Source organism: Pomacea canaliculata, linkage group LG1 (assembly GCF_003073045.1).
Source record: "Pomacea canaliculata isolate SZHN2017 linkage group LG1, ASM307304v1, whole genome shotgun sequence".
Taxonomy (NCBI): domain Eukaryota; kingdom Metazoa; phylum Mollusca; class Gastropoda; order Architaenioglossa; family Ampullariidae; genus Pomacea; species Pomacea canaliculata.
The window spans coordinates 2,236,968-2,262,490 of record NC_037590.1 but is presented as its reverse complement, the minus strand read 5'-3'; the positions used below and the strand labels follow the sequence as shown (position 1 = coordinate 2,262,490).

The following is a 25,523-nucleotide window of genomic DNA, read 5'->3' as shown; positions in this document are numbered from 1 at the left end:
AACAAAGATTGTGACTACACCGGATATTAGTTCGTTGTGTATACGATCGGAAGTGCAAGACGACCATATTCGGGTAATCAAAAAATGAAAAGGTTAAAACAATCTTCATAGCAGCAAAAGCAAAGGTACAAATGAACAAAATTTAAAACAATAATTCTTGTTTAGTCTTATGCTAAAAATATTGCAGTAGATCAGTTGACGATATATTTTGCAAAACAACGTTGTACCTCTTGTTCTCAGTTTTTAATGCAACTTATAAACAGTCTTGTTATTACCTTATTTCTGAGTGTACATGTTCCACACATGGTCTACTGATCATGGAATCGAATGAGACGGTATATCAACATACTTAACTACATCATAATTCATTATTTTTTTTAGTCTGTGAGTGTTAATCTGCTGTTTTGTTAGTTTTTGTTTTAAACTGTCCTTGGAACAAACGTTGGATGACCAAGTATTGCACAAAGGGTTAGAGGCTTTGCATCTCCCTCGATGCATGTTGGTCAGTGTTAGAATAGAGCCTATGTTCACGCATAAGTATTGAATTTATAATTGTATTACTCACTTAGACGCACAAACTAAAGGAAGACAGTTCTGAGCATCTGCAAATTATCACACAGGATATAGGACTTGTATATTTTGCGTATTGACCATACCCACAGTTTAATTTATACTTTTCTTTATCTCATTTTTCTATTAATTATTTTAGCTCACCCTATGAACGTTACCATTGTTGAATAATGGTGTGTCTGTGTGTGTGTGTGTGTGTGCTTGCATTGTTCAGAATTATTCTTAACTGCAGCTCCAAGGAATGCATTTAATGAACACATAATTGTGAGAGAAATACCAGCCATGTTTAATCGCGTCATCTCAAGCTTGCGTATGAACCAGATTACAGTAAGTTATTCTGAATTTTATCTTCTTACTTGATTTTTATGAAACATCTATAGGGTAGTTTGGCAAGTTTTGTAATGGAAATGTGCAGGTCTATTTTTGTGATTGGCAGCTATGCATCAGCAAACTTAAGTGCTGAAAGGTTTTAATATCAGGTTAGCTTTATATTAATAAACATTGTAGCTTTATTAAAGTTTGGGTGTTTGGATATAATTTTTACTGCTGCCCTGACATCTGGAATAAGTTTCTGTTTACTGTCTTTGGTGCAGTCCTGTCTCCCACCACCATCAAACCAATATTATTGTGGGACTTGATTTTTTTCATCTTGATCCATACGTCTTTGTTTAATTTTGTGATTTGGGAGAGGTTGGAAGTAAGGAACAGATAAAGTGGCAACAAAATATTTAAAATATAAAAAATCATATTGAAGTGGAGCTGCTATTTACATGCAACATGTAATTAATTATGCCCAGGATTTTTTTAAGTTTTACACATTACATTACTTACTGGTCAGAAAGTATCCTGAGATGCATTTTTTCAGGGGCAATAGCTGGATGGATACGTAAATTGGTTTGAGTGGCGGTCCTGCCATTTCTTTCTTTGTCCCCTCTTAGCTCAACGTTGCTTGCCTCCCGCCTCCTAGGTATCTTGAAGGAAAATTTTAGACTATGTCATACTGGATCATATGGCCAACCAACACAAGTTTGTGCCACTTCAGTGTTGTGAAGATGTAAGAAGAACCATTGGTGTACTATAAGAGTGGTGACTGCTCTGTACAAAGTCATTGATTTTGCACTGCCTCAATGAGATTAAGAGCACTCTTAGGTCTGGAATGTCTGTACTGGCGGTCCTCGACTTACGATGTTGTTCGTTCCTATGTTGCATTGTAAACTGATTTTCGCTGTAAGTCGGAACATACGTACATACTGTATGTAAATCCTAACACCTATCCTAACAAAGTAATTATCAAAAAACACATATAAAATACGTTTAATAATGAAATGAAACAGGAATAATAAACAGTAATAAAAAAAATGACTCTGTGGCTGTTGGGTCTCTCTTGAGTGCCTCTGCAGGAATGCCATCTGGACCTGCTGCCTTGCTGGAATTCAAGGACTATGGCTTTGATGATTTCTGCCTTGGTTGGTGGCTTGGTGTTTACTTGGAGCTGTTCAGCAGGGGGGGGGGGCAATGTCCAAAGTGGTTGGTGGTGGTGTCAGGTTAAGCATTTCATCAAAATGTTCCACCAAGCGAAATCTTTGTTCTGCATCCCCAGTAATGACGCTGCCATTCTCATTCTTTATTGGCCTGCAGGCATTGGTGTTTTTCCTTCCTGACAGAATTCTTGTAATTTTGTATAGTCTCTTTGTTATTTTGCTCAGCTGCTTCTTCTGCCTCTTCTGCCATATGAATTAAATAAGTAGTGTATTCTTTATGAAAGAGCTACATTTTAGATGATAATAATAACTAAAAATAACAGACTGATTGATGCTTTTGTTTTATGAGCTGCAATTGTCTTTCTGGCAACAGTGAATTGAATTGGAGTGGTTACAGCTGCGTGCTTCTTTATAAATTAACTGACAGTGTTTCTGTTCAGCAGCATAAATGTTTTCAGTTATTGAAACAAAATGTATACATATAAGACAATAATATAAATGTAACATTTTTAAATTTCTTTCTGCTTATTGCAGGTTGCTTCACGTGTTCCTCAGACAATGGTGTAAAGATATTCAATGTAGAGCCCTTGGCTATAAAACTTTACTTGGGTGAGTTCTGTAAACAATATATATGCATAACCAAAGACCACACAAATTAGCATTGTGCTGCCTGTGTTTTGAAAGTCTCTGTCAGATGGTGACATAGTTTATTAATATACTCGTATTGTAGTTTCCATGATCTCTGTCTTTAAAGACCAGACTGGATGCAGAAGCAGGTGGCACTGTCAAGACTTCACTCATAGTACTGATTTATGTCACGAACTCAAAATCACAGAAAAGAAAAACAGCTTGTAAGAAATTTAGGGAGGTAGTTGTAATAGAGATGATATTTATAAAGCAAAATACATCCATGAAAATTGTTAAGGTTGTATCCTAAAGGAGGGGTAAGGTCGCAACAGGGAAGGTCCTCATGAGAAGATTTTATTGAAAATATTTCATAAGCAGCAGCATGTAAGATGCTGCAGTTTTCAGGGATGATTATTTTGCAATGATCTGTCCATTTCTGTGATAAATTCCCAAAAATATTCAGTACGGTCTTTAAATTACAGATAAGATCCTTTACCCAGTCCTTGGGAAAAAAAAAATCACCATTCTAATCCTTTAAGTGTGGTGGAGGTTATAAGCTAATGTCAAATTCACCATACTAATCAAGATTGTTGGAAGATATAAGGTGATGCCCATTGGAATTTCTTTTCTCTTGCCTTTTTCTCATTAATCTTTCAGTCTGTCTCTCACACACCCATGTCTCCACTTATAGAGAGTAAAAGCATAGTGATACTATATACGAACACATTCGCTCATTTACTTTCCTCTTTACTGTCTGGTATAGTGTAGATATGAGTATTTATCAGTTATACATAGTATTAGAAATATAATGTAGTTTTATATTTACTGTATAATCATTAAATAGTAATTTACTGATAATTTATTTGAGCTCATTGATGTTTCTTAAATCGTTGTCTAGGACGTGATGTAGTGGGAAGTGTTGCAAGCACAGAGATGCTTTTCAGGTCCAACTTGTTGGCTGTTGTTGGTGGAGGCATGTCATCTAAGTTTGATGAAAAGGCTGGTGAGTTTAGTTTCTTTGCTTTAATTCCATGCTCATTGTATTGTATAAAAAAAGTTAAAGGTACTCCCATGACTTTACAGTCACTGGGGAGTGAAGTGCTGAATCCTCCGCTTATCCCAGAGCTAATCTTTTTATGAGTGCAGTTCCCATTTTCTCTTTTTCATCACCTTTTCTTCCCCATCCCTCTAAGAAGTCAGGTACGCCTTCTACAGCCGAGTCAAGTTGGAGAGGTGTGCTATATCTCATAGTTATTGCTCTGAGTAATCTTATGTCACTGAACAGCTGTAAGATTATCAAAATCAGGATTTTATTAAGTATCATCCTAGTGAGGTACATCACAAAATTGACCACCAGCACTTGTGTTCAAGTGTACCTCCAAATTCCAGGAGCAGATGGATAACTTAGTGCCTAGAACTTTTGAGCCCAAGTCCTTAAGTTGTGTGTTTGTTGATTTAAATTGTTGATGATTTTTTTTCACTTCTATCTATTGCCTGATCTGATTATCTCTGCATCAGTTAGGTAAAAGTTATTCTGCTTTGGCAATGTAATTTGTTCTTGCTTTTAAGCTTTTATACATCCATTTATTTTAAAATCTTAACTTAGTTCAATAATTTTGAGGGTTTTAATTGTACTTTATTCTTTTCAATTCTAATGCTAGTGATTATCTGGGACGAGTCCAAGCCAGCATCAGAAAAAATCCTGCTGGACATTACCTTTGCACAGCCTATCCTGGCTGTCAGAATGCTGAAAGAGAAGTAAGACTCTCATCTCCTTCATATATCCTTGTTCTGTGTATGTTTGTAAATCCTAAGGTTAAGGCTGACAATCTTTGGTGTTTCAGACTGGTGGTTGTGCTGAGGCAGGAGATTCACATTTTCTCGTTCCCTTCAAAAATTGAAAGACTGCATACTATTGATACCAAAGATAATCCTAGAGGTTGGTGTTTGCTCCCTGTCTTAAACAATTGTCGACAAGTCCCTTATTTTGCCACATTATGCTGGAGATTTTTGTGTGTTAATGTTAGTTTGCCAGATATGCATAACCAGTGTTGGGGGGTTCAATTTACAAATTACTAAGATCAAAATATTCATCTTGTATGAAAATGGGTTTTGAGTATGTTAAAGTAGGAGAACTAACCCCTTTCCTCACATAAAGAAAAAAAATTGAATGTCAGGGCTTAGCCTGTTCTTTTTTAGGGCTGTGTGAAGTCAGTGCCTTTGGTGCTATGATGGTGTTTCCAGCCGTTAACCGTGGTCATGTACAGCTAGTGGTAAGTTCTCTGTGCGGCTAGTCTTAAAATGATACTTGGATGGTGCCTGCATAGAGTACTAAAAAAGAAATACGATACAAGACAGAAAAGTTTCTTCTGACACCTATCACATGTACACAACAGCTTGATTTTTGTTTTTGTTTCATGAAATAAGAAGATTGTAGAATTAGACACTCTTTTTCTTGTCAGCTTAATGGTAACCAAGGATGCAGTCTGTTTGAGCAAAAAAGCATCCAAGTTCTCATTTATTCTGTCAAAGAGAAAGGATTTTATCTTGAATTTTATGAGAAGGAGTACAAGGTTTAAGCTTTTTATGTTCATTTTAACAGTATACATATTGATAAGGTGGTACTAGTCTAAATGATACTGATGTATGATTGGCTTTAATGATTATTCAAAAAAGGGTGTCTCATGTAAACTTGTTTTGCCACAGCTTAACCCAGCTAAAGAAAAACATGAAATATATAAATAAATCTACAATATATTGACAGTGGTTTTAGCTTTAATACAGTTTGCATATTTTCATGACTGTTTCTCCTTTTGTTTAACAGAATCTAGAAAATATTCACCCTGGTCAGACAGCATCACCTGTCATTATCAGTGCTCACAAGAGTGACATTGCATGTGTTGCCATCAGTCAGTGTGGCTCTTTTATAGCCACTGCATCTGTCAAAGTCAGTTCTGAGTCAGCTGTGTACAATTCTGGCTCTTTCTTGCATATTGCCATCTTTGTTTATCATTTATTTATATGATAATAATGCTAATGTAGTCTTATGACATACAGACATTTATCAAAAAAGATAATCATTACACCTAGCACTTAGGTGGAATATATAAATAGATCTCCTGCTCCTGTAATCTCACCCAGTGGCTGTAGTTATGAAGCAAGAGTATGTCTTTGCCCTGGGGCAGCATTGTGAATTCAAGGACAAGTGTCTAGTTTCCAAAATTATGTTTTTTTTTTCATGATTCAGCAAAATCTTTAGTTCCTTATTTTTGTCCATGATCTTCATCCCTACTTGCCACAGGGCTGTTGCTTCTGTTAACTATTGGTTCATTTGTAATTTTATGCACAGTTCATTTAAGTTGTCTTTGCTATAGTAAATGAGCTCTACAAATTCAGTTATGATTATTTTGATGGCTTTAAGCAGTGAGAATGATGGATGAAATGGTAGGAAAAAGAAATTTTTCTGTGAAAATTATAAGAAAAAAATCAACCATTGATAATACACTTTACTTATTTCTTCAGGGCACTCTTATTCGTGTATTTGATGCAGCAACACGTAAACTTATTGTTGAACTTCGGAGGGGAGCAGACACAGCTATGTTCTACTGGTCAGTGATTCTTTTAACATTTTATCCTTTTAATAGGAGCTCAGAGAGCAGTTTATCTTGTTACATGTATACTTCAGAAACTGTTTATGATTCTATTTGGTATATTTTTTTTAATTGGAACTGATAATTGTAAAATCCTTGCTTAAGAATGTTCTTTTGCTTCCAATGTAATGCATCATGGGAATTTTAGTTGGAAACATGTGCATGTTTTGTTGGGTTTGACAGAATTAAGTCTAAAAAGGCTAAAAGTCTTGTTGCCATCATTGTTTGGAAGATTTTTGTTTTCCTTTGTAAGACTTAAATCCCTTCTTTGGTTTTCTTTCAGTATCTCTTTTTCACCTGATGCCTCTTTTCTGTGTGCATCAAGTGATAAAGGAACTGTACACATTTTTGCTGTGAAGGACACAACCTTAAACAGACGTTCCACGTAAGTACCATCAACCTTTTGTCAGCATTCTTTTATCATTTAGGAGTCTTACATAAAACCTCTGTTCATATATGAGAGTTCTCATATATGTCAATTCGCCAGACACATTGTTATATCCCTGTGTGCAGTACCGGGCAACTGCATACCTATACTACAGCATCCAAGGACATAGGGTTAAAGGGATGAAATAGTAGTTAATGTCTGCAAAACTTTTTTTTTTCAAATAACTGAATTTACCTCAGTCCAAAATGTTATTCCCCACATGAGTGAATGTCTCTATTCTGATCTCAGGATACAATCCAACAAACATTGTCATGCACAGAAAATGGTTCAACCTTAAATACCACAAATGTCCATGGATAATGCCAGTTAACATAGTTTTCCTGTTTTTCCACTGGCTGTAGCCCTGACGAGTAGACTTGTAGAGTACTCTGATCCCATGAAATGAGATGGTAGTTGGATGTGATACTAAAGATAAAGTTATTATGTGGTCTGGTAGTCCTAGACATGCATTCCCATGGACACTCTCTGGACCTGATTATAGCCAGACCACATAATAACTTTCATGAGATGATCTCCTTGTAAAATATGTGGAAATGTAGATAGTGACCTTCTTTTAAATGATCTTCACATAGTTGATAAGGTGGGGGTTGCCAGCAGAAAAATAAACTGGCTTCAGACCAGGTAGGAGCACAGTTTAGCAGATCATAGTATGATCTTCAACATCAGCTGGACCTCCATCACAACTTCATAGACTAACTCTCTTTGTGTGGCATAAAAGTATAAGTATTACAATGGCTAATAAATGAAGACTGTGAAGATGACAGTGGGTTTTAATAGATTTTAATAAAACATTTGATTATTTGCCATATAATGTTTGGGAGTATATTATTTAAATAATTTATTTTTTGCCTCATGGCCTAATTTCATGACATTAGCTCTCTGTTTTGTAGAATTATAGTCTTTCACCTGCATTTACTTCAAGAAAACAGAAAATATATTTCTTACGAATTACATAATTTAAATGTTTAAGAAGTTATTATGAAAGAATTATGTCAGTTATGGTTATTTTAGGTTTGTAGGTGTATGCATTTGAACATTGTGTACTTTCATGCCACATCTGGCGATTTAGGAGTCAAATATTTTTTCTTACCTCAGGGTTGAAGTGGTTGGCATATAGCTTTGATCCAATGACTAGTTACAAACCCTTGTTTTTAAGATTACACTTCAGTTGTTCTATCAGACTTCAAGAAAGTCTTTCAAGGAAGTGCTGTATAAAGAAGATAGCTGCTTTCTTTTCAGATTCAAAAGCATGGGTTTCCTAGGCCCATATGTTGAATCACAGTGGGGCCTGGCAAATTTCACTGTTAGCTCTGAGTGTCCATGTGTCTGTGCATTCACAGACAATCAGACTGTTGTTGGTGAGTACAAGTCATGGAGCAAACATAATAAGTCAATCCTGTTTGGTGTGTATGTGTTGTGTGCATGCATGCACATGGTGCATGTTGGTTTTGGGCAGCCCAATTCATTTGGGCCCAGGTGTTTCTGATGTCCTTTGCCTCGCTCTCTACTGTTCTTTTCCAAGTCTGAAAATTACTGATAACTACATATAAATGATTCTGATGGGTGATATGGGTTTTTCAAAAAAATTTCCCTTTCACAAGCTTGTATATGGATATATTATCACTTAATGCATATATTATCAGTATTCTGCAGCATAATTTTGAGCAGAAAGTTGAAATTTTACTTATTCGTTAAGGCACTGTTCCTGTTTTTGACAATTGTCGTGAGACATGGTGGTGTGAAATTTTGGAGACATTGGCAATTGGTATGAGAAGTCAGTTTCTTGTGATCATCTAAGATAATAAAGACCGAAGACTTGCATATGTTGAAGATGAAACATTGTAACAGATGCAGTGCACAGGCTGGAAATATTCTAAACGCATTCCTATTTTAGCAAATATTATATGCATTGTGAAACACGTTTAAATTTTTTTTTTTTTTCAGAGTGTGTGGTAAAGTTCATATGAAAAAGGGAATGACAGCCTTGAGTGTACAGACAGTTAAAAGTTGATACTTAAATTGTTACTGCAGTCTTAGTTTTCATCTGTGTGTGCAGCTGCTTGCGTTGATGGCACATTTCATAAGTATGTCTTCACAATGGATGGGAACTGCAACCGTGATTCCTTTGATGTGTTCCTGGAGATGGGGGAGGACATGGACTGATTGTACAAATGGACTGAGGACTTCAAAGTCCATATCATCAAATCTTGTTTCTGTTCTACCAACTGTTTGGAATCTTGTTGATTTAAGCAATATATCAATGATAGTTCTTGTGATGGGGTGAAAAGAACCATTTTGAGTAAACTTAGATTCCTTATGTTATGCATGAATGAATAAAAATATTTTAAAAATGGATTTGAGAGATTTTTTGGTGTTGTTTAGCCAAGCTCTAGAATTTCATTGTCTTTATAGATCCTTCATTGACACTTATCATCATCAATCCCATCCTGATTAGGGGCACTTGACATTCACGTAAAGAATTTACTCATGCACTTAAAACATGCCTGTTTTATAAATATTAGTTCATCCTATAACTTGTATTTACTAATTATTAATTACATATTTGGATATAGTGTTTTTGTTAGTGACTGGAAAACTTTCTTCTGCTTACCCAGCAAGTAGAGGTACCTGCTTTAACATTGAAGGTAAAGGCGGTTGAAGGAGAGTGGTCTTTGCCTTCCACATCTGTCCCCTCCCTCTCTGAATTGTGATCAGTTGTTGAGGGGAGACATGACGTGAGGCAGCAATGGTGAAGGACTACTCTGTGCCCCAGCAAGTCTCTCATCTGGCGGCCTGTCCACTCCATGATGTTGGTCAATAACCATTTATTTCTGTTTGCCTCGTCTGTCTTCTCTCCGCACATCCCTGGGGAACTATCTTGATTTAGTGTCATGCCCAAGCCCAAACTAAACCAGTTTTTGTTCCTTGACAGTGGTGAAAATGGCAACAACTGCAAATGTGTTTTTCTGTTCCCTAGATGAGAGTAGGAGCAGTCTACAGCAGCATCTCAAATGCCTCTATCTTCCTCTCCGTTTCGGTCAACAGGGTCCACATTTTGCAGCCGAGTATGTGCCCTCTGTACATGCTAATCAGACTATCACTGCCACCATGGCCACAAAGCTTTACTACCTACATGCTATAGACTTGCAAAATACATGTAGATATTGCATACCTCACTTCTTGCTTGATCTTCTCTATAGAGCTAGACACACATATATGTACATTTCTTTAATTTCTTTGAATAATCTTTCACACAAAATTTGTATTTTGAGTTTTACTTTGATGCATGAGACCCAGAGTCCTACTTTTCTAAGGCTTAAAATAAATGACTAGATCTGTCCTAAAAGCTAGCATGTGCATGCACATACACTCTCATTATCATCACTACTGTCTCTGTATTCATCAAGAAAATCATTAGGACACCAATGCTAACTTGCAGTCTCCTGTCAACATTTCTGACTCTCTAATAACACGATAATAACAGAAGAGGAGAATTTATTAACAGCTTTTTCACCCACAGTTTCTTTAATCATAACAGCCTTAACACCTGAATAGCAGAAAATAATCTCCGCTGACTTGTATAAAACTATTCAGGTGAACACAGCAAAATAACATACAACTGCTCGTCACATTCGTGAAGCGTACTGCAAAAGTTTCTCCCACTTTTGTTTTCATGGTGCTGATGAAATGTTTGTTTCATAAAAGAAATGTGTTAATGTTGCTCTACAATGTGATTCGAAAAAAACAGCTACAGTAATAAACAGCTTATGCTGGCAAATTTGTGCTCATTTACAAATATTCCATTATTATTCTAACATGGAGATTTGCTGTCATTGTGGAATTATAAAACACCAGCTGATTTACGTTGCAGTTTCAAATGTTATCTAGCAATTCAGTAAACATTGACCCATATGCTTTACTTTTCATATTCCAAGGTAAAATCTTTTTGGATAATCCAGTCACACTCCTCAATCAACCATTCAACTTTTTTTTCCCCCTTTCAGCATATCAATGTACAGTGCACTCTGCCTAAAGACTGGTTGAAAGCATATGTCATGTATAACATGCTATATGCAGTCTTGTTTAAATTCAGTTGATATTAAGCTTCACAAACATAAGCTTGCTCTGACTGTAAATGTGAAAATAATCTTGGGTAGAAATTATGGGCAGACATTTCTCGTCTGCCTCATCTAGTTTTGGGAGAATTTTAATATAACTGATAAAATAAATGTACAAAATATTGAGAATCTTTCTTTGCAATCCTTGATAAGTATTGTATACATGTTCAAGACAAAGAAACCTTCCATGGTGATGCTCAACAAGGAGCTAAATGTAAATCAGGAAATAAGTCTTACTATATGCATATTCTTAGTGTTTCCTTGGAAATCAGGCATTCTGATGATGGGACAATATTTTAAAAATGCACAATACTGGAATGAATGTAAAAACCAATCTCCAAATGTCTGAGCAGACCACTCTTCCATGTGCCATTTAAGAGTATTTGCTAAACTAGCAGACCCAAACTTATTGCATGTTTAAGCAACATTCCACAATACTACTAAATGATATAACTAGCGCAAACTTGTCCAAAACATGTTTATTTGTTCATACCTACATCGATCAACTAGCCAACTTATGTGAAAACAATTTCTAGTATAAAAAACAGGTAAATTTAGACCAGTGTTTCTGACAATATTTAATAGGCAATTGTGTTAGACAAAAAAACAGGAGGTGAAACATTGGTCACTTCAAATTCGCAGCAAAAACTTGACATAACTCTCACTTGTTTACACTGAGAAATGGTGGGTTGGAGGAATGTGGAGGAGAATCACGGATTTTTGTGTGTACCCCTTTAAATGTGAATGCAGCAGGTATGCTTTTTTTTTGGTTTTTTAATAGTTGTTTTGAAGCATTGCTCCTTGCTGTATTGAATTTAGACAAACAGATTTCTATTAGTATATTCACTAAAACAATGTGCACATGCACATACACCCACTCTGGTCATTGTGGATCTAAAACTAGATAAAGTCAATTCTACACGAAATCTTAGACATCTATTTACTGTATCGGTAATAAACGACTTGAAAAATTTAATTTGATGCTAATGGTTGGTAGAAATTTAAGTTAACATCATTGCAATATGCTAGTTGACAGGCATGGAACTTGAGTATGATAGCTGAGAGCTGACCTTCATTAACTGCCAAGGATGTAAACCAAATTTTAAAGTTCTGCTTCTATAGCGTGTACACATTTTCACATTAAGATATTTAAAACAGCACACAAATTGCCTATAAACTTAGTCAAGTTAATTTTACTATGTACTGTACTCTTTATCATGGTAAAATACAGAAACCAAATACCCTTTCCATGATTTTTTTTCTGCACACATACACATCACCAAACCCAATTGCATAACTGGTTGTACTCTTAAAAGGTGAAATTCTGTTTCGAGGGGTAAGAGCAGAACAATGGTCTTTAGAGGCAACCTCTCTTATTCACAATTTTAAACTGTTCTTGTTAATTTGTCAACACTTCAGCAAACTTGCAATAACTAGAGAAAGGCCCTGACATGGAAGGAATGCAAAGTGCACATGGACTTGCTAGCATGCATGCCAGTTACTTTTATGAGACCTCACCCCTATGACAAAGACACTATAGGTACGATCTTTTTTATAGAATATATAATTATAATAAATGAAAGATTTGTAGATGGGAGAAAATCATCTTTCCTGAATGGATAGTGGAAGGCACAGGATCAAATGCTTGCAACCTGAATTTTATCTAAATTTTAAGTTTTATTTAAGCATACACAACCTGGATTCAGCTAAATGAGAAATGAAAATATCATTAAAATAGTATTTCCTGCTCATTACAAATCTGAATTTTCTCCAGTTCCAAAAAAGCACAACTTCATGACTGGAGCTGGTTTCTGTGGTCATGGATCTATATGTATTAAAAGAAAATTTTATTGGTGACTGAGATGGAGGCAGGTGTGAACTTCAAAACTACCTGGTTTTATGCTGTTAACTAAAAACAATAGTTCGGAAGTTGTAGAGAAAGTTTCAAGGGTTTTGCTGGTCAAATGAAAATAAAACTCAATAAAACTTAAGAGGAAAACAAAATTGGATGCTTCAATAACAGGTAAAGTGCATTAGTTGATTTATGATCTTGCATTCAAGCATTACACTGCAGACACTTCCATGACTTTTCTCTGGGAGAAGGGGTAACAAAATACATTACAGCTCCTCAATGTCCAAGATATAAAGGGACATATTTTCAAGCCCTTAATAATGCACAACAATTGAGTGAAAAGAGATGCAACTGGTACAAAACTTTAAGATTAATTAATGATGTCTTAGCTCAGAATGACATCAAGTATATATCTTACTAGTCACTTGCACTTTGTTAGTGGTGGGGAATTAAAAGATTCTGCACCAGAGCTGAAGTCTCTCTTACCTCAGTTGAGGATGAGCTATTGTGAAATAAATTAGGAGACAAAAACATTTTCTTTTGTAATTACATGCTGGAATTATATTTTTTTAATTATGCACGACTCTAGGCACCTGTGCCAAAACTTAAATTTCTACCTAACAGATCACAGCACTTCAATTATGCATTTACTGCACAAAGTTACTCAGTTTCAGTCTAATCCATCATTCAAAAACAAGATATACAACTGCTTTCTCAATAGAAATCACATGAATTGTAAAGGGTAAAAAAAAAAAAACAAAAATGTTCATGTTACTTCACATCTCACAAGGTGAGAAACAATATGATGGAAACTTGAAAAATACATGCAGTCTTTACATACTTATTACATCTCTCTCTCACACACACAAACACACAATCTCTTTCTTACACACATACACATAAATATACAGGCATATGCAGAAGAAAAATAACCCGAGTAAATAAAGATATACAGTCTGCAGTAAACATAGAAATCTCTTTGCTCCATACAACCTAGAAAATTTTTATTTGCATTCTGTGGTAGTATCTGCTTGGAACAAATTTTTAATTTGTTTCCCTAAACCTATTTAAAAAAACTTAACACAAAAGATAATCACATCTAAAGTCCAAATTTTATTTCTTTAAATTCATGACAATTTAAAAACAAAAGTACAGGTCAATTATGTACAGGAGGACAGTAAACCACAGTTTTAAAACATCAAAAAACAAAGATGTCTTCAAAACCACATGAAATACAGCACATGCACCCAAACAGCACCCACAACCACACTTTAGTTGACTGTGAAGATAAATCAGGAATAAATCTGTTGTAACCTATCACAAGATGGAGTCCTTAAATCTGAGGCCTGCTGGTACAGTCTAGCGTCTCCATAATTTCTTGCTCTCCATAACATATTTTCCTCTGAAATTTAAACAACGAACATTCTTTATCTTTAGAAAAAATCTCACAATATTAATCAGATATTTTACACAACCCCTATCTTAATTACTTATGATCATAATAACATTACAACACGCCTCAAATGTTCCAGATATTATTTAATGATTATAAAAGGCACATTGTTCTTTATACAGGTAAGCGCTAAAGAATAATGAGCACAAACCTCATGATTTCATGATAAATTAAACAGCTGTATGGAAAATCTGAAAAGAAAATGTGCACAAAAAACCCCCACCCTCTTGCCTTGACAGTTGATGAAGAGCAAAATTAATAAGAGTAATGAGTACAGTATACCATAAAGCAAATTTAACTCATAATAAATTAGGCAAGGAGACGGACCAGTAACTTTTAGCACAGTGAGTCATTAAAAAGGCACACAAAGCAGGTCCTGATACAAAGAAGAACAAACCACTGCACTACTACAGATTACTCACTGTAACTCCTTTCTCGCCAGCAGCTGCTCCTGAGCTGAGACAGATATTCTTCCTCCACCATGCGTTCAATTCGCCGTAGTTCGCCACGATATTCAACATTAAAGTCATCTTTTACATAGTATGGTACTTGTAGGTTTTGAGTCTGTTTCTTTACTGTGTATTTTCTGGAATATTCCATCAAAAACCAACTTTAAACAAATGTACACTCCTATTCAATGGTAACTTCAATGATGCCTATTGCACATGAACAAAGAGGACAGTAATACTATTCACTCAGGATCGATGGATGGTTGAGTTGTCACTAATGCCTAAAGACCAACTAGATTGGTCCAGTTATAAACAGATTCTAGCAGGCAGAGATAATATAAATATTCTGTAAATTTCAGTTTATTATCTCATTTCAAAGTTGGAGATTTGCACCTGTACTCAGCAAGTCCCGTAAAATCTTGAGGTTTTCAAGATCTCTGCATAAATATATTGGACGCTATATTAATCAGTCATAGACAAAGTTCACATCATTTAAATAGCACTTTTCCAATGATTTGCTCTGAGCACTTTACAGACATGATTAACATTTGATTAAAGTCAGAAACAAACTGAATCACCAACAACCCTGCACCCAAATTCGCATGAAACAGACACTCATTTCTATAACAGAAATAACCGCTCATATTCGAATACAGACACAGGTTGAGACATGCTCATGGTCAGGACAAAGGTTGCAGTAAAGTCACTGATCTGAAAAGATGTGTCTTAAGTTTGGACTTAAAAGGTGGTAAAGAGTGACAAAGGCAGACAGGTAGTCTGTTCCAAATTGATGGGGCTTGGTAATAGAGATCTCTGTCCATTCGTCGTCATTTTAGTTTTGAATACACACACACAGTAGTTATGATATTGATCCTTAATGATAATTATGAGTGGCACAGTTTTATACATGTAAAACAGTCCTTGACATTTGATAAGTAATACACAGCAGCTTTTACATGTTTGGTTATCACATGATGCATTACCACTAAAAGTTTGTTCAAGCCTAAGCTTTGAAAGGAGTCCAATACTAACCTTTCTCTGCACTGACAGAGATCTTGCTGCCTTTGATGCCGTTTTGCTGTGCCTCTATTTGTAAGTTTCAATATGTATATGTGCTATTTATTTTGAGTCTATATTTGTACATTTATGTTTCACTTAGCTTTCAGTTTTGTACAACACGGTCTACTTTAAAGTGTGAAAAAATGTGCTATAAAAATCTAATCATTATTAGTGTTATTAACATCTTGCAATAAAACTGATGATCTAAAAATTGTTACGCTTTCAGACTTCTAATGTAAAACTGTTTACAGACCATCACCCGCTTCCTTGGCAAAGTTTCTTTACATGATGGGTAGTTCTCTAACATTATTCACACAGGTTTCTGTCTATCCTGCTACTATGCAAGTTACCCAAATCCTTTTTTTGGAAACAAGCCCTGTGACAGCACCTACCCTGTTTGCTGAAGGCTGAATACTGGGTCGTTGACCAAAAAACTTGATAAGAGAGACAGCAGGATCAGCAAAAGAATGGGCGCCAGCTGCAAGATGAGAGTCAAGCCACTCTGCAACACACAGCCGAAACATGTTCTTACATTTCACAATACTATACAAGAATCAAATTACTGTATTACCAAGCCTTGCTGAAGTTAAATTATATGAACTAAATCCTATTCCAAGATTTCTTTAATCCTTTGAAATGAAATATCCTTATCAGCTGTTGTTCACAAAGGAGATGGCTGTTATCTCCATGTTCCATGAACCACAGGGTCAGCAACACCTACATGTATAGTGGTACAACATTTTCAAAAGCAATAAAAAAATAGTGTACAAAGATCTCCGAAGAATAGAAAGAAACGACTGTAATTGACCTTAGAAATACAAGGATAATATAATGAAGAAAAATGTGTGGTTGATTCAACGAGTATAGAGAACTGATAACAGAAACTTCTATCTATTTGTAACATAAAATTATGCCAATCTAGTGTTGAAAAAAATATCACTCTAAAACAACAACCCATTCCATATCCAGGCCAATCTGTTTTTAAAAAATGCAACCTTAAAATGATATGCATGCTGAAAAAGTTATCTTTCAAGGGAAATGTTACTATGTAGCAATAATTATATAAGTCTCTGAATCTCACCCACCCCTCCCAAATCTACATTTCTTACTTGACAAAAGAATGGCCAAAGCATTCTATGCTAACAAAATCACATTAACAATAACTACGGCAGCAGGCATAAAACAAACCAGGTTCTCAAAAAACAAAAACAAAAACAAAAAAAAAAAAGAAAAAAAAAAGAAGAGGGAGTCAGAATATACAAAAGACTTTTTTTTTAAATAGACCAGTCTGCAAAATTTTGTGACATGCTCTAGGCAAAAAAAAAAAAAAAAAAAAAAAAAAAAAAATTAAAAAATTAAAAAAAAAAACTCGAACATGTGCACCCCGTACAGTGTTTCGATGCTAACAAATGTCCAAGGTAATAACTGAACAGTAATTTACCACATTTACACCTACTGAGATGATGCAGCACTGCCCTTTAAGCCCCAGAATTTTATCTCCTGCTTCACCCTTTATGGGAACAAAATGAATTGCTCACACATCATGTAAAATGTTTTATATTACATTTATCACTGCACCAGGTCTAAGCAGCAGGGGAAGCGGTTAGCTGTGTGGTTAGAGGACTGGCATCCAAACCTGGGGCAGGCTGGTTTAATACCCATGTGATGCAGTGAACTTTTGCTGTCAGAAATAGGTACCTGACTCCAAAGAGACTTGGGGAAGGTACAGCAATGAGTTAAGAGGAGATACACACCACCCTCACATAATGCTGGTCCTGACAAAAGTGGAGTCTCACTCCCCAGTGACTGACAAAGATTATGGGATGATCTTTACCTTTCCTAAATAGCAACAGACATCTTCCTGTCTGTAACTGCTTCCAATGGAAGAAAAAAAAAAAAAAGGGTGGGGGGGAAATACATATACCTGAAATCTCTGTCTGGGTGGTGAAGTGATTAGTGAAAATGATCTGAAGATGGGATAAAGTTCTTGAAGGTAGAAAAATAAGGAAATTACTAAAAGGCAAAACGTGAAAAAGGGAAAGGGACAGAACACTGGCCATTTGGTTGGTTGTGTTTTTGTCAAGTGCATAACAGCAGCAGTCCAGTTCTAACATAGGTGACACAGCCAAAGGAAAAAATGATGCATGCCCAAGAATGAATTTGAACTTATGACCTAAAATTCTTACTCTTTCAGTCATTAGCCTGTCATTGGCCTCTCTTCCCACCCACAACAAAAAGACTTGGGAAAGGACATGCAAAGTCAACAGAAGGGAAGAACATACAGCCAAAGTAAATTATCAACTCAAGATGCACAATTATTTTTGCTCTAAAATCTTCAGTGTTATTACAGTAGAAACAAAATGTGCCAAAACCTACAAACAAGCAGGGATTCCCCCCAAAAAAAGCTAGTGAGGAGATAGCAGGAACACAGGCACCTGTACCCTGTGCAAGTAGAGCATTAGCACTCGGCCTGGGGTCAGGACTTCAGCCTGCCTAGCACCAGACGACCCTGCCCTTTTCTTGCTCCTTCTTTGTCTCCGAAACTGTTGATCGACAAGTAGCCTTCCTTAAAGTCAAATCTTTTTCACACAGGAAGGATCCATTACTACCACTTTCTTACATTTCTGGATATAATGTTGATAGTTAAACCTGTCTGCATGATTTATATAAAAATACCAAGTGTTTTGGTTTACATTCTGGCATATCTGGACAAGGGTTTGAAATAGGTAACAGGTTCTGAAAATAAAAAGGTTTTTCTTGTGTGGAATCTGGTATAAACAAAATGATACAACATGCACTGGTAAAGAGGATGCATACTGGCAGAAACATGACGGCCACTCTACATGTGCAAACTTTTATATTTAAGCCCAATAAGCATCCAGCAATCCTTGCATATGTTATTCTGGATATGACTGTGGACTATAACAACTGTGCAATAACAACCAACAGTTTAACTGTATCTGAACTTCAATAAATAAAAATTGGCTTCAAATCATTTAAGGTGAATGTCTCACAAGCCTAGTTGCGATAGGTAGACTATAAAGGGTTCATCAACACTAGGGCACAGCATGAGGAGGGTAGAGCCCAACACTTCTATTGACACTTTTACTTTCACTTATTCACTGACAAATAAAAGTCTGAAGGACACTTTGACCTGGCCTTCTTCAAACCAGTAATCCTGTTTTGAAAGGCATTAACCAAAATTTGTAGAAAATGCTGCACTGTTGAATGTGTTTAGTCTGAGAAATTTTTACCTCTAGCTTATGACAAAATGCAACAGTCCAAAGCTGTCAGCACAACCATACTATTTCGTCTGCAAATAAGCATTACACCATCCACATCAAAATTTTTACAGGAAACATGAGCAACTAACACTGTACTATCTAGTCAACCCTGCTAAGAGGTGCCATATAAGGAAAGTATGAGACAGATGTGAGATCTCAACCTATGACATACTTTGTGTGAAAAGTGCTTCACTCTCAACTTGGACTGCTTTTATGCAAAGTTTAAAAGCTAAAACAAAAAACAGCTAAGTTTAAAAGTAAAAATGGCAAACTTAACATCAAAAAGGGTTTTGGGGTTCAATCCAAATAACTTAAAAAACCCACACTTCATGTTCCTAGAAAACATGACAACACAGTAATATGGTCTTACAAGCTGTGCTGTTGTTTTCCACTTGCTTAAGACAAAATTACAAAATAAAAACAAGCATCTCCATAGCAGCTCACCTCTGACTGCTGCTCCCTGCCAGAGGAATATGCGTAGAAATGGGACCGCTGTGAATGATGGTGGTGGTGAGGTCTTCTGTTCACATTCCCTGTGCAAAAGAAGAATGTTAAAATTATTGTTACATTTGACAGCATGAGACACGAATTACCAACAAAATTCTTTTAAACTGTCTTTCAGATGGACTGTGTCAAAACCGTGATCTGTGATGAACAAAGTAACACTTGACAGACATGAAACTGCAGCTTCAGTAATAACTTATAGAGCGCGCATGGTGAAACTGAAGTGCATTAACATACAAAAAGCAGCAGGCACACAGTAATCATAGTTATTTAACTAATTCATTATGCACTTATGTCTTCTACAGCACAAAACAAAAAAAGGAACACTTTGACAAGGTTAAAAAATGAAAATTAAATTTACCTGATGGAAAACCACCTCCAAAGAACATATTGAAAAGTTCTTCTGGTGTGATATCACCTGGAAAAAATAAAAAAATATCAGGCTTTAGACAGTATAAAAGAAAATCTTAATGGATTTACACAGAATCAACATTGTGTGAATGAATGAACAGCACAGCAGAATTAGCACTGTTAGTCTGTCAAAGTTATGTAACAAATGTAACAAAGTTAATTAAACAACAGCAACGTGCTTCCCATGTCCTTTGCTTCACTCTCTACTGTCTTTTCCAAGTCTGCTTTGGTCTCTCCTCTTCCCCTGATGATTCCAGTCAAAAGACTGCCTAGCAATGGTGTCAGCTGGTTTGCGCAGCATCTGTCCTATCCAGCCCCATTTGCGCTTTGTGATGTCTTGGCTTGTGGCATTCTGGTTGCTTCTTTTCTACAGGAGATCTTTTCAGGCCATCTTATTCCCAGAATATGGCGTAGACATCGGTTGGTAAAGGTCTGGTGCTTGCTGTTGATGGTAGTTGTCACTCTCCAGTTTCACAACCATACAGTAGGACTGTCTTCACATTGGTGTTGAAGATGTGGGTCTTGCTGCGGAAGGAGCTTGCTCGGGAGTTCAGATGGGGCGCAGGCCTGGCCTTGTTGATGCGACTTTTGATGCCATCATCCACTCCACAGTCCTTTTTGACAAAGCTTCCCAGATACACAAAGCAATGGTCTGTTTCCAGGATGTTCTTTCCTTGAAGTTGGATTGGATGTTCCTGCTTGTTGTTGCTTCTTATCACTTCGGTCTTTTTTCTGTTGACCTTTAAGCCAGTCTTCTCTGCTTCCTCTGCTAGCTTACTCCGGTTTTTGCATGTGCATGTTGTTGCTGATGAGATAGGAGAGTAATGTCATCAACAAAGTCCAGGTCCTCTAGCTGTTTGGTGAAGGTCCACTGGATACCGGTGTTGTTGTCTTAGGTTGACTTGTGCATAATTCAGTCTATGACCATCAGGAAGGATGATAACATTCAACCTCGTCTTTTGCCGGTCTTCATTATGAAAGGTTCAGCGTGTTTGCCGTTGTGAGCAACTTGGCAGGATGAGTCTTCGTACAACCCCTGGATATTTATGAGCTCAGGTGGAATGCCACAGTGGATCATAAGCCTCCAGATGATGACCCTGTCTACACTGTCAAATGCCTTCTTAAAATCCACAAAAGTTATATAGAGGGAGGACTGCTACTCAATAGACTGCTCGATGATGATACAAAGGGTGGCAACGTGGTCAATGCATGACATATCCTGGAGAAACCCTGATTGTTCTGATCTCTGTCTCCTGTCTAGTGCCTTCTTCAGTCTCTCTAGAATTACCCTTGTCAGGATTTTGCTGGGGATGGACAGCACCATGATCTCCCCGCCAGTTGTTGCACTCGGAGAGGTCTTCTTTCTTTGATAGCTTTGGGAATACCTCACCTTTTTCTTTCTGTAATAAAATCCTATCAAAAACACTCTTATTTTTAATGTTAACTTTGCTGTATATGCATGGGAGCACCTATAAGGTAACAAGCACAGGAGGAAGAGGAGAGCCGAGTGGTTACAGCACTGGTCTCTGAACCAAGAGAGGAACCTGTTCAATGTCCATGTGACACAGGGAGCTGCTCCCAGTGAATCCAGCTGTTGGGAATGGGCACCTGACTCTATAGGCTGCAAGATGACAGGCACTGTGCTCCCAAATAACCAGCCTCAAGAAAAGTGTGGTGTCCAACACTTCATGCCCCAATGACCAAAAAAAAGTTAGGGGACAACCTTTACCATTACCAACCATAAAAGGAAGCTTGTCTTAAGGCAGAATTTATTGATCTTTTATATTTTGGTACCTATATGAAAGTACTCCAGTGCAGGTCAGTGTTATCTTACCTTCAAACCCACCATGTGTGTAGTCAGACTCATCGCGTGCCTGCTGTAGGTCAGGCCCATAGACATCGTATTTTCTACGCTTGTCTGGATCACTTAGAACAGCATATGCATTGCCAATGGCTGGAAAACAATATTAAAATAATACAAATTGAAGAACAAGTAACCAAAGAATAACAACAAAAAGGTATAAAATATTTATTGTATTAGGTACTAGTACAAAATGACACTCCTCTTCTAGTTTTTCATTAAAAGGTTACGGTGACTGAACAGTGACTGACACCATGTCTTCCTAAACCAACTATACGATCCATGTACATTTTTTAAAGTAAAACAGAAGTTCTATAGCCTATAATTTTATAAATGAAAAACAAACCTTTAAATGCCTCTGTGGCCCCAGGCGCCTTATTTTTATCTGGATGCATCAGCAAAGCCAATTTTCTATATGCTTTCTTTAGGTCATTTTCTAAGCAATCCTTTTTGACATCTAACACTTCATAATAGTCCTTGCATTTTTTTATCCTGTAAATTAAGAGAAAGGAAAATCCTTTAACATCAATAACTTAATAGCATCAATTTGTTTTATTGCAAATATCAAGCATACCCTAGTCTCTACCCTCGAATACAACCCAAACTTTGTTGACATATGAATTTTAATCCACTTCATAAACAAGATTATAAACAACCACAGAATATTAAATTTAATTAACATCGTTCTCAAACTGAAAGTACAAGTCTTACTAAAAGTATATATTATTCAAAATCTGGCTTGCCTTTTCACTCTGTTTCACAAGTGAAAAGTGAAGTGGAACAGAAAAAAATAACTACTATTACAATAACTTGTTTTTTGATCACAATTCCAGATTCAAAATCCCAATATGATGTATGAATATCATACAATACAGCTGGTATTATAAATGAATAGAAGTGGCTAAAGAAATTATAACTGAGCTCTAAATGCTTTATAAGTTTTCAAGCACCAGAGGCCTTCATAATGAAAGTGCAAAAGTCACAGAAAAATTAAAATCTTCAAAATATTTAAATTAAGTCAATGAGGGGCAGCTGAAAACACTGAGTTAAGCATCCTGCAGCCCACAAATAAAGCAGCTATGAAAAGTCCTCAATCAGCTGTTATGGTAAAGCAATGTTCCCATGATGTGAACTTCCATATCTGCACCAAACAGTGAATCTTTTAAGTTAATAAAATGCTATGGTCAAAAGAAAAAATGAAAATAGCTCAGGTCATGTGCAAGTACCTCTTTACTGCCTCCAGTTGCTCTGGTGTGTAATCATGATCAGTGTTTTCTTTATTTTCAGAAAATTCCTGTGCAGAAGCAGAAGCCATTCGTCTTCGGACATGTTCCCCATCGCCTGGCTCTCCTGCCTTTGGCTGTTCTGCTTCACCATTGCTCTGGGCTGTCAGCTTACTGAGAAGGTCTGCACATAAACAGATGAGTTTCTACAACTGTCACACTTTCTCATAAGTCTGAACCTATAATAACATTAGATAATCATAACAAAACACATCAAAATGGCATAATTTTGCCAAAGGTTAGGGTTAGTACCTTGTAAAGTATACATTCCAAAATGATTAGAAATAAAAAATACTAGTTAATACTACAAGTCAAAGCACTATACCAGTTTAATATGTAAAAAAAAATTTTTTAGATGATGGCAACACTGATATCTGTGTACCCCAGAATGATTTTTAAAATGTCTTATTAAATGATTCTGCATAGTATTGTAACATTGGCACCAGCTTCCACCCGTCAGAGAGAGAAATCAATTATTTAGACAAACATCTAAATCTAAACAAAATCCATATCATATTTTTAACTCAAAGTACCTAAATAAAAATGTAAATGTTCAATGTAAATTTTAGTAAAAATAATTTCAGGTGAAAGTGAAGCAAAGTTAAGGAAATGTCTTTAATAATATAGCTCTGATCCTGTAATAAATATGGTGCAGCTCATTTGATGCTTACAGATAGAATTATGCGATGATATTCTTTACCCTACTCAGTCAGCAAGGTTTCAGCCTGAGAAGCCTGTTTACAAGTCAAATTTGATTATTATTTGTCCTGGTTTATATTTGGCATTATGAAACAATTGTTTCTTGCAGGTTCTCTTCACACATCAGGTTTTAATAAATATATTAACTATCATAAAGAGCTGTATATTGTATATTGCTGTAGGTATAATATAAGCATTTTAGTCTAAATTGTTTTTTCAGAAAAATAATTTTCATTGGTAAGAAACATTAAAATGCCGCATCCATAGACTTCTTAAACAAAGTAAAATAAGAATAAGAATAAAATATATTAGCGCTTCATAATGTACATAAAGCTATATTTGGTCATATTCATTCAAAGTAGTATTCTTTTATTTTAATCGTATCATGTTATTATCATGGAACGAAATATCATTTTATCAAATCCCAAATGGAATATGAATTTTGTATTTACTGAATTAATAGCTATGTCAAATAAAGTATGTTTGTTTATCATTTCATAAAAACCATGTTTTAACCAGCGGGAGAGCATAATCAGTTCGTGTACAGGCCGAGAAGGACACTCTGCCCCATTTGGAAATCAAGTTCAAAATGCCCAACACCATCACCCTTCTGAATGCAGATGCTATGGTCTGTCTAAGTTAAAAATTTGTTAACACTGTCGATTTTAAATGATCTCTTAATCATGTACCCTTTTCTCGTTTCCTTTCGACGACCGCCGTGCGAAAAATGAATAATTTGGGACGTAAAAATTCAGACGCAGAAAATAAGTACATTATACAACAGTGTCACGTCGCACCAAAGTATTATCCAGATTATTTAAAACGAAGGTCTCAAATAATATTAATAAAGGAAAATTAAAACAGAAAGGTGAAACAACTTTTCACTTTAATGAATCTCGGAAAATAAGTATTTGATACCCGTTCTAAAATTAAGGGGAAAAAACTAACAAAACAGATCGGACTGTTGGTGTACCTGCTGCCTTTTTTGACGGGAATAGCCGCTGAGCCTTCTTCAAAAACTTTATGGCTTTATCGGTGTTTCCTGCAGCGATACTTTGCACGGCAATGCCAATGCATCTTTCACTCTCATCTTTGTTGCCGTCCATTTTGACGATATTTAGATGCGTCATGCACCGGTGAAAACATCAATTTCATTGGTTCTCCACTGAGATAGTCTCTTTAGCTGAAGGTGAGTACTTTATATACAACAAATCTTTTCTTTCATTTTTTACAATTTTATCGACATGCAAATATATTCTGAGAACACTAAAACTTTCTTAGAACTCTTTACTTTTTGATAACTTACACTAGTATTTTAAGCTTGATGGCTGTAAAAGTGTTGCCTGAAAAATCGACTGCTATAGAAATACACCAATCAAATCGTTGGTAACATGATGTTGATGAACGACGTTTTTTTTAATACAAGGGACATAATCGAGTTACACGTCACGCATATAGGGCGATATGGGATCCCATGGACACTGAGTGCTGAATGCTATGATAACATGATAATGCTGCTTGCCATAATAAAATAATAATGTTGAATGCCTTAATAGCATCAAAAACAAAGGAAAGACTGAGGCGACAAAAAACCCCAAAAAACAACCAACATGGAGAGTGATGTCCCTTCGCCTTAGTGGCTTGAGGAGACTGCTCTCTCTGTCTTTGGTCTTGTTCGTGGATTTAAGAGAGTGCTGGGTCCCCCCCCCCCCCCCCCATCTACCAATGGTCTAGAACTCTAGATTGTTCTTTTTAGCCTATACTAGATGATTTT

At 36.1% G+C, this 25,523-nt stretch overlaps 2 protein-coding genes across 5 annotated transcripts; one reads left to right on the top strand and one right to left on the bottom strand.

The window, feature by feature from the left end:
- Positions 1–14: 14 nt before the first annotated feature.
- On the top strand, positions 15–9,131 carry LOC112553337 (WD repeat domain phosphoinositide-interacting protein 4-like). 4 transcript variants are annotated; one of them, XM_025220500.1, is made up of 12 exons: positions 15–125; positions 785–897; positions 2,586–2,660; positions 3,577–3,681; positions 4,340–4,436; positions 4,523–4,617; positions 4,878–4,951; positions 5,503–5,625; positions 6,201–6,286; positions 6,612–6,713; positions 8,016–8,134; positions 8,833–9,131. In XM_025220500.1, the coding sequence occupies exons 4-12, from the start codon at positions 3,612–3,614 to the stop codon at positions 8,937–8,939; spliced, it is 873 nt and encodes a 290-aa protein (XP_025076285.1). In that variant the 5' UTR covers positions 15–125; positions 785–897; positions 2,586–2,660; positions 3,577–3,611; the 3' UTR covers positions 8,940–9,131. The 4 variants fall into 4 exon arrangements, with proteins under 4 accessions (XP_025076285.1, XP_025076265.1, XP_025076275.1 ...); XM_025220480.1 differs by lacking the exon at positions 15–125 and adding an exon at positions 224–335; XM_025220490.1 differs by lacking the exon at positions 15–125 and adding an exon at positions 235–384.
- An 860-nt stretch (positions 9,132–9,991) lies between these two features.
- Positions 9,992–24,889, bottom strand: LOC112553307 (dnaJ homolog subfamily B member 12-like). The gene is made up of 9 exons (XM_025220420.1): positions 24,723–24,889; positions 22,994–23,174; positions 22,114–22,259; positions 21,741–21,860; positions 19,857–19,913; positions 19,436–19,524; positions 16,100–16,209; positions 14,622–14,785; positions 9,992–14,148 (listed from the first exon to the last, which is right to left on the bottom strand). The coding sequence occupies exons 1-9, from the start codon at positions 24,877–24,879 to the stop codon at positions 14,039–14,041; spliced, it is 1,134 nt and encodes a 377-aa protein (XP_025076205.1). The 5' UTR covers positions 24,880–24,889; the 3' UTR covers positions 9,992–14,038.
- Positions 24,890–25,523: the final 634 nt, after the last annotated feature.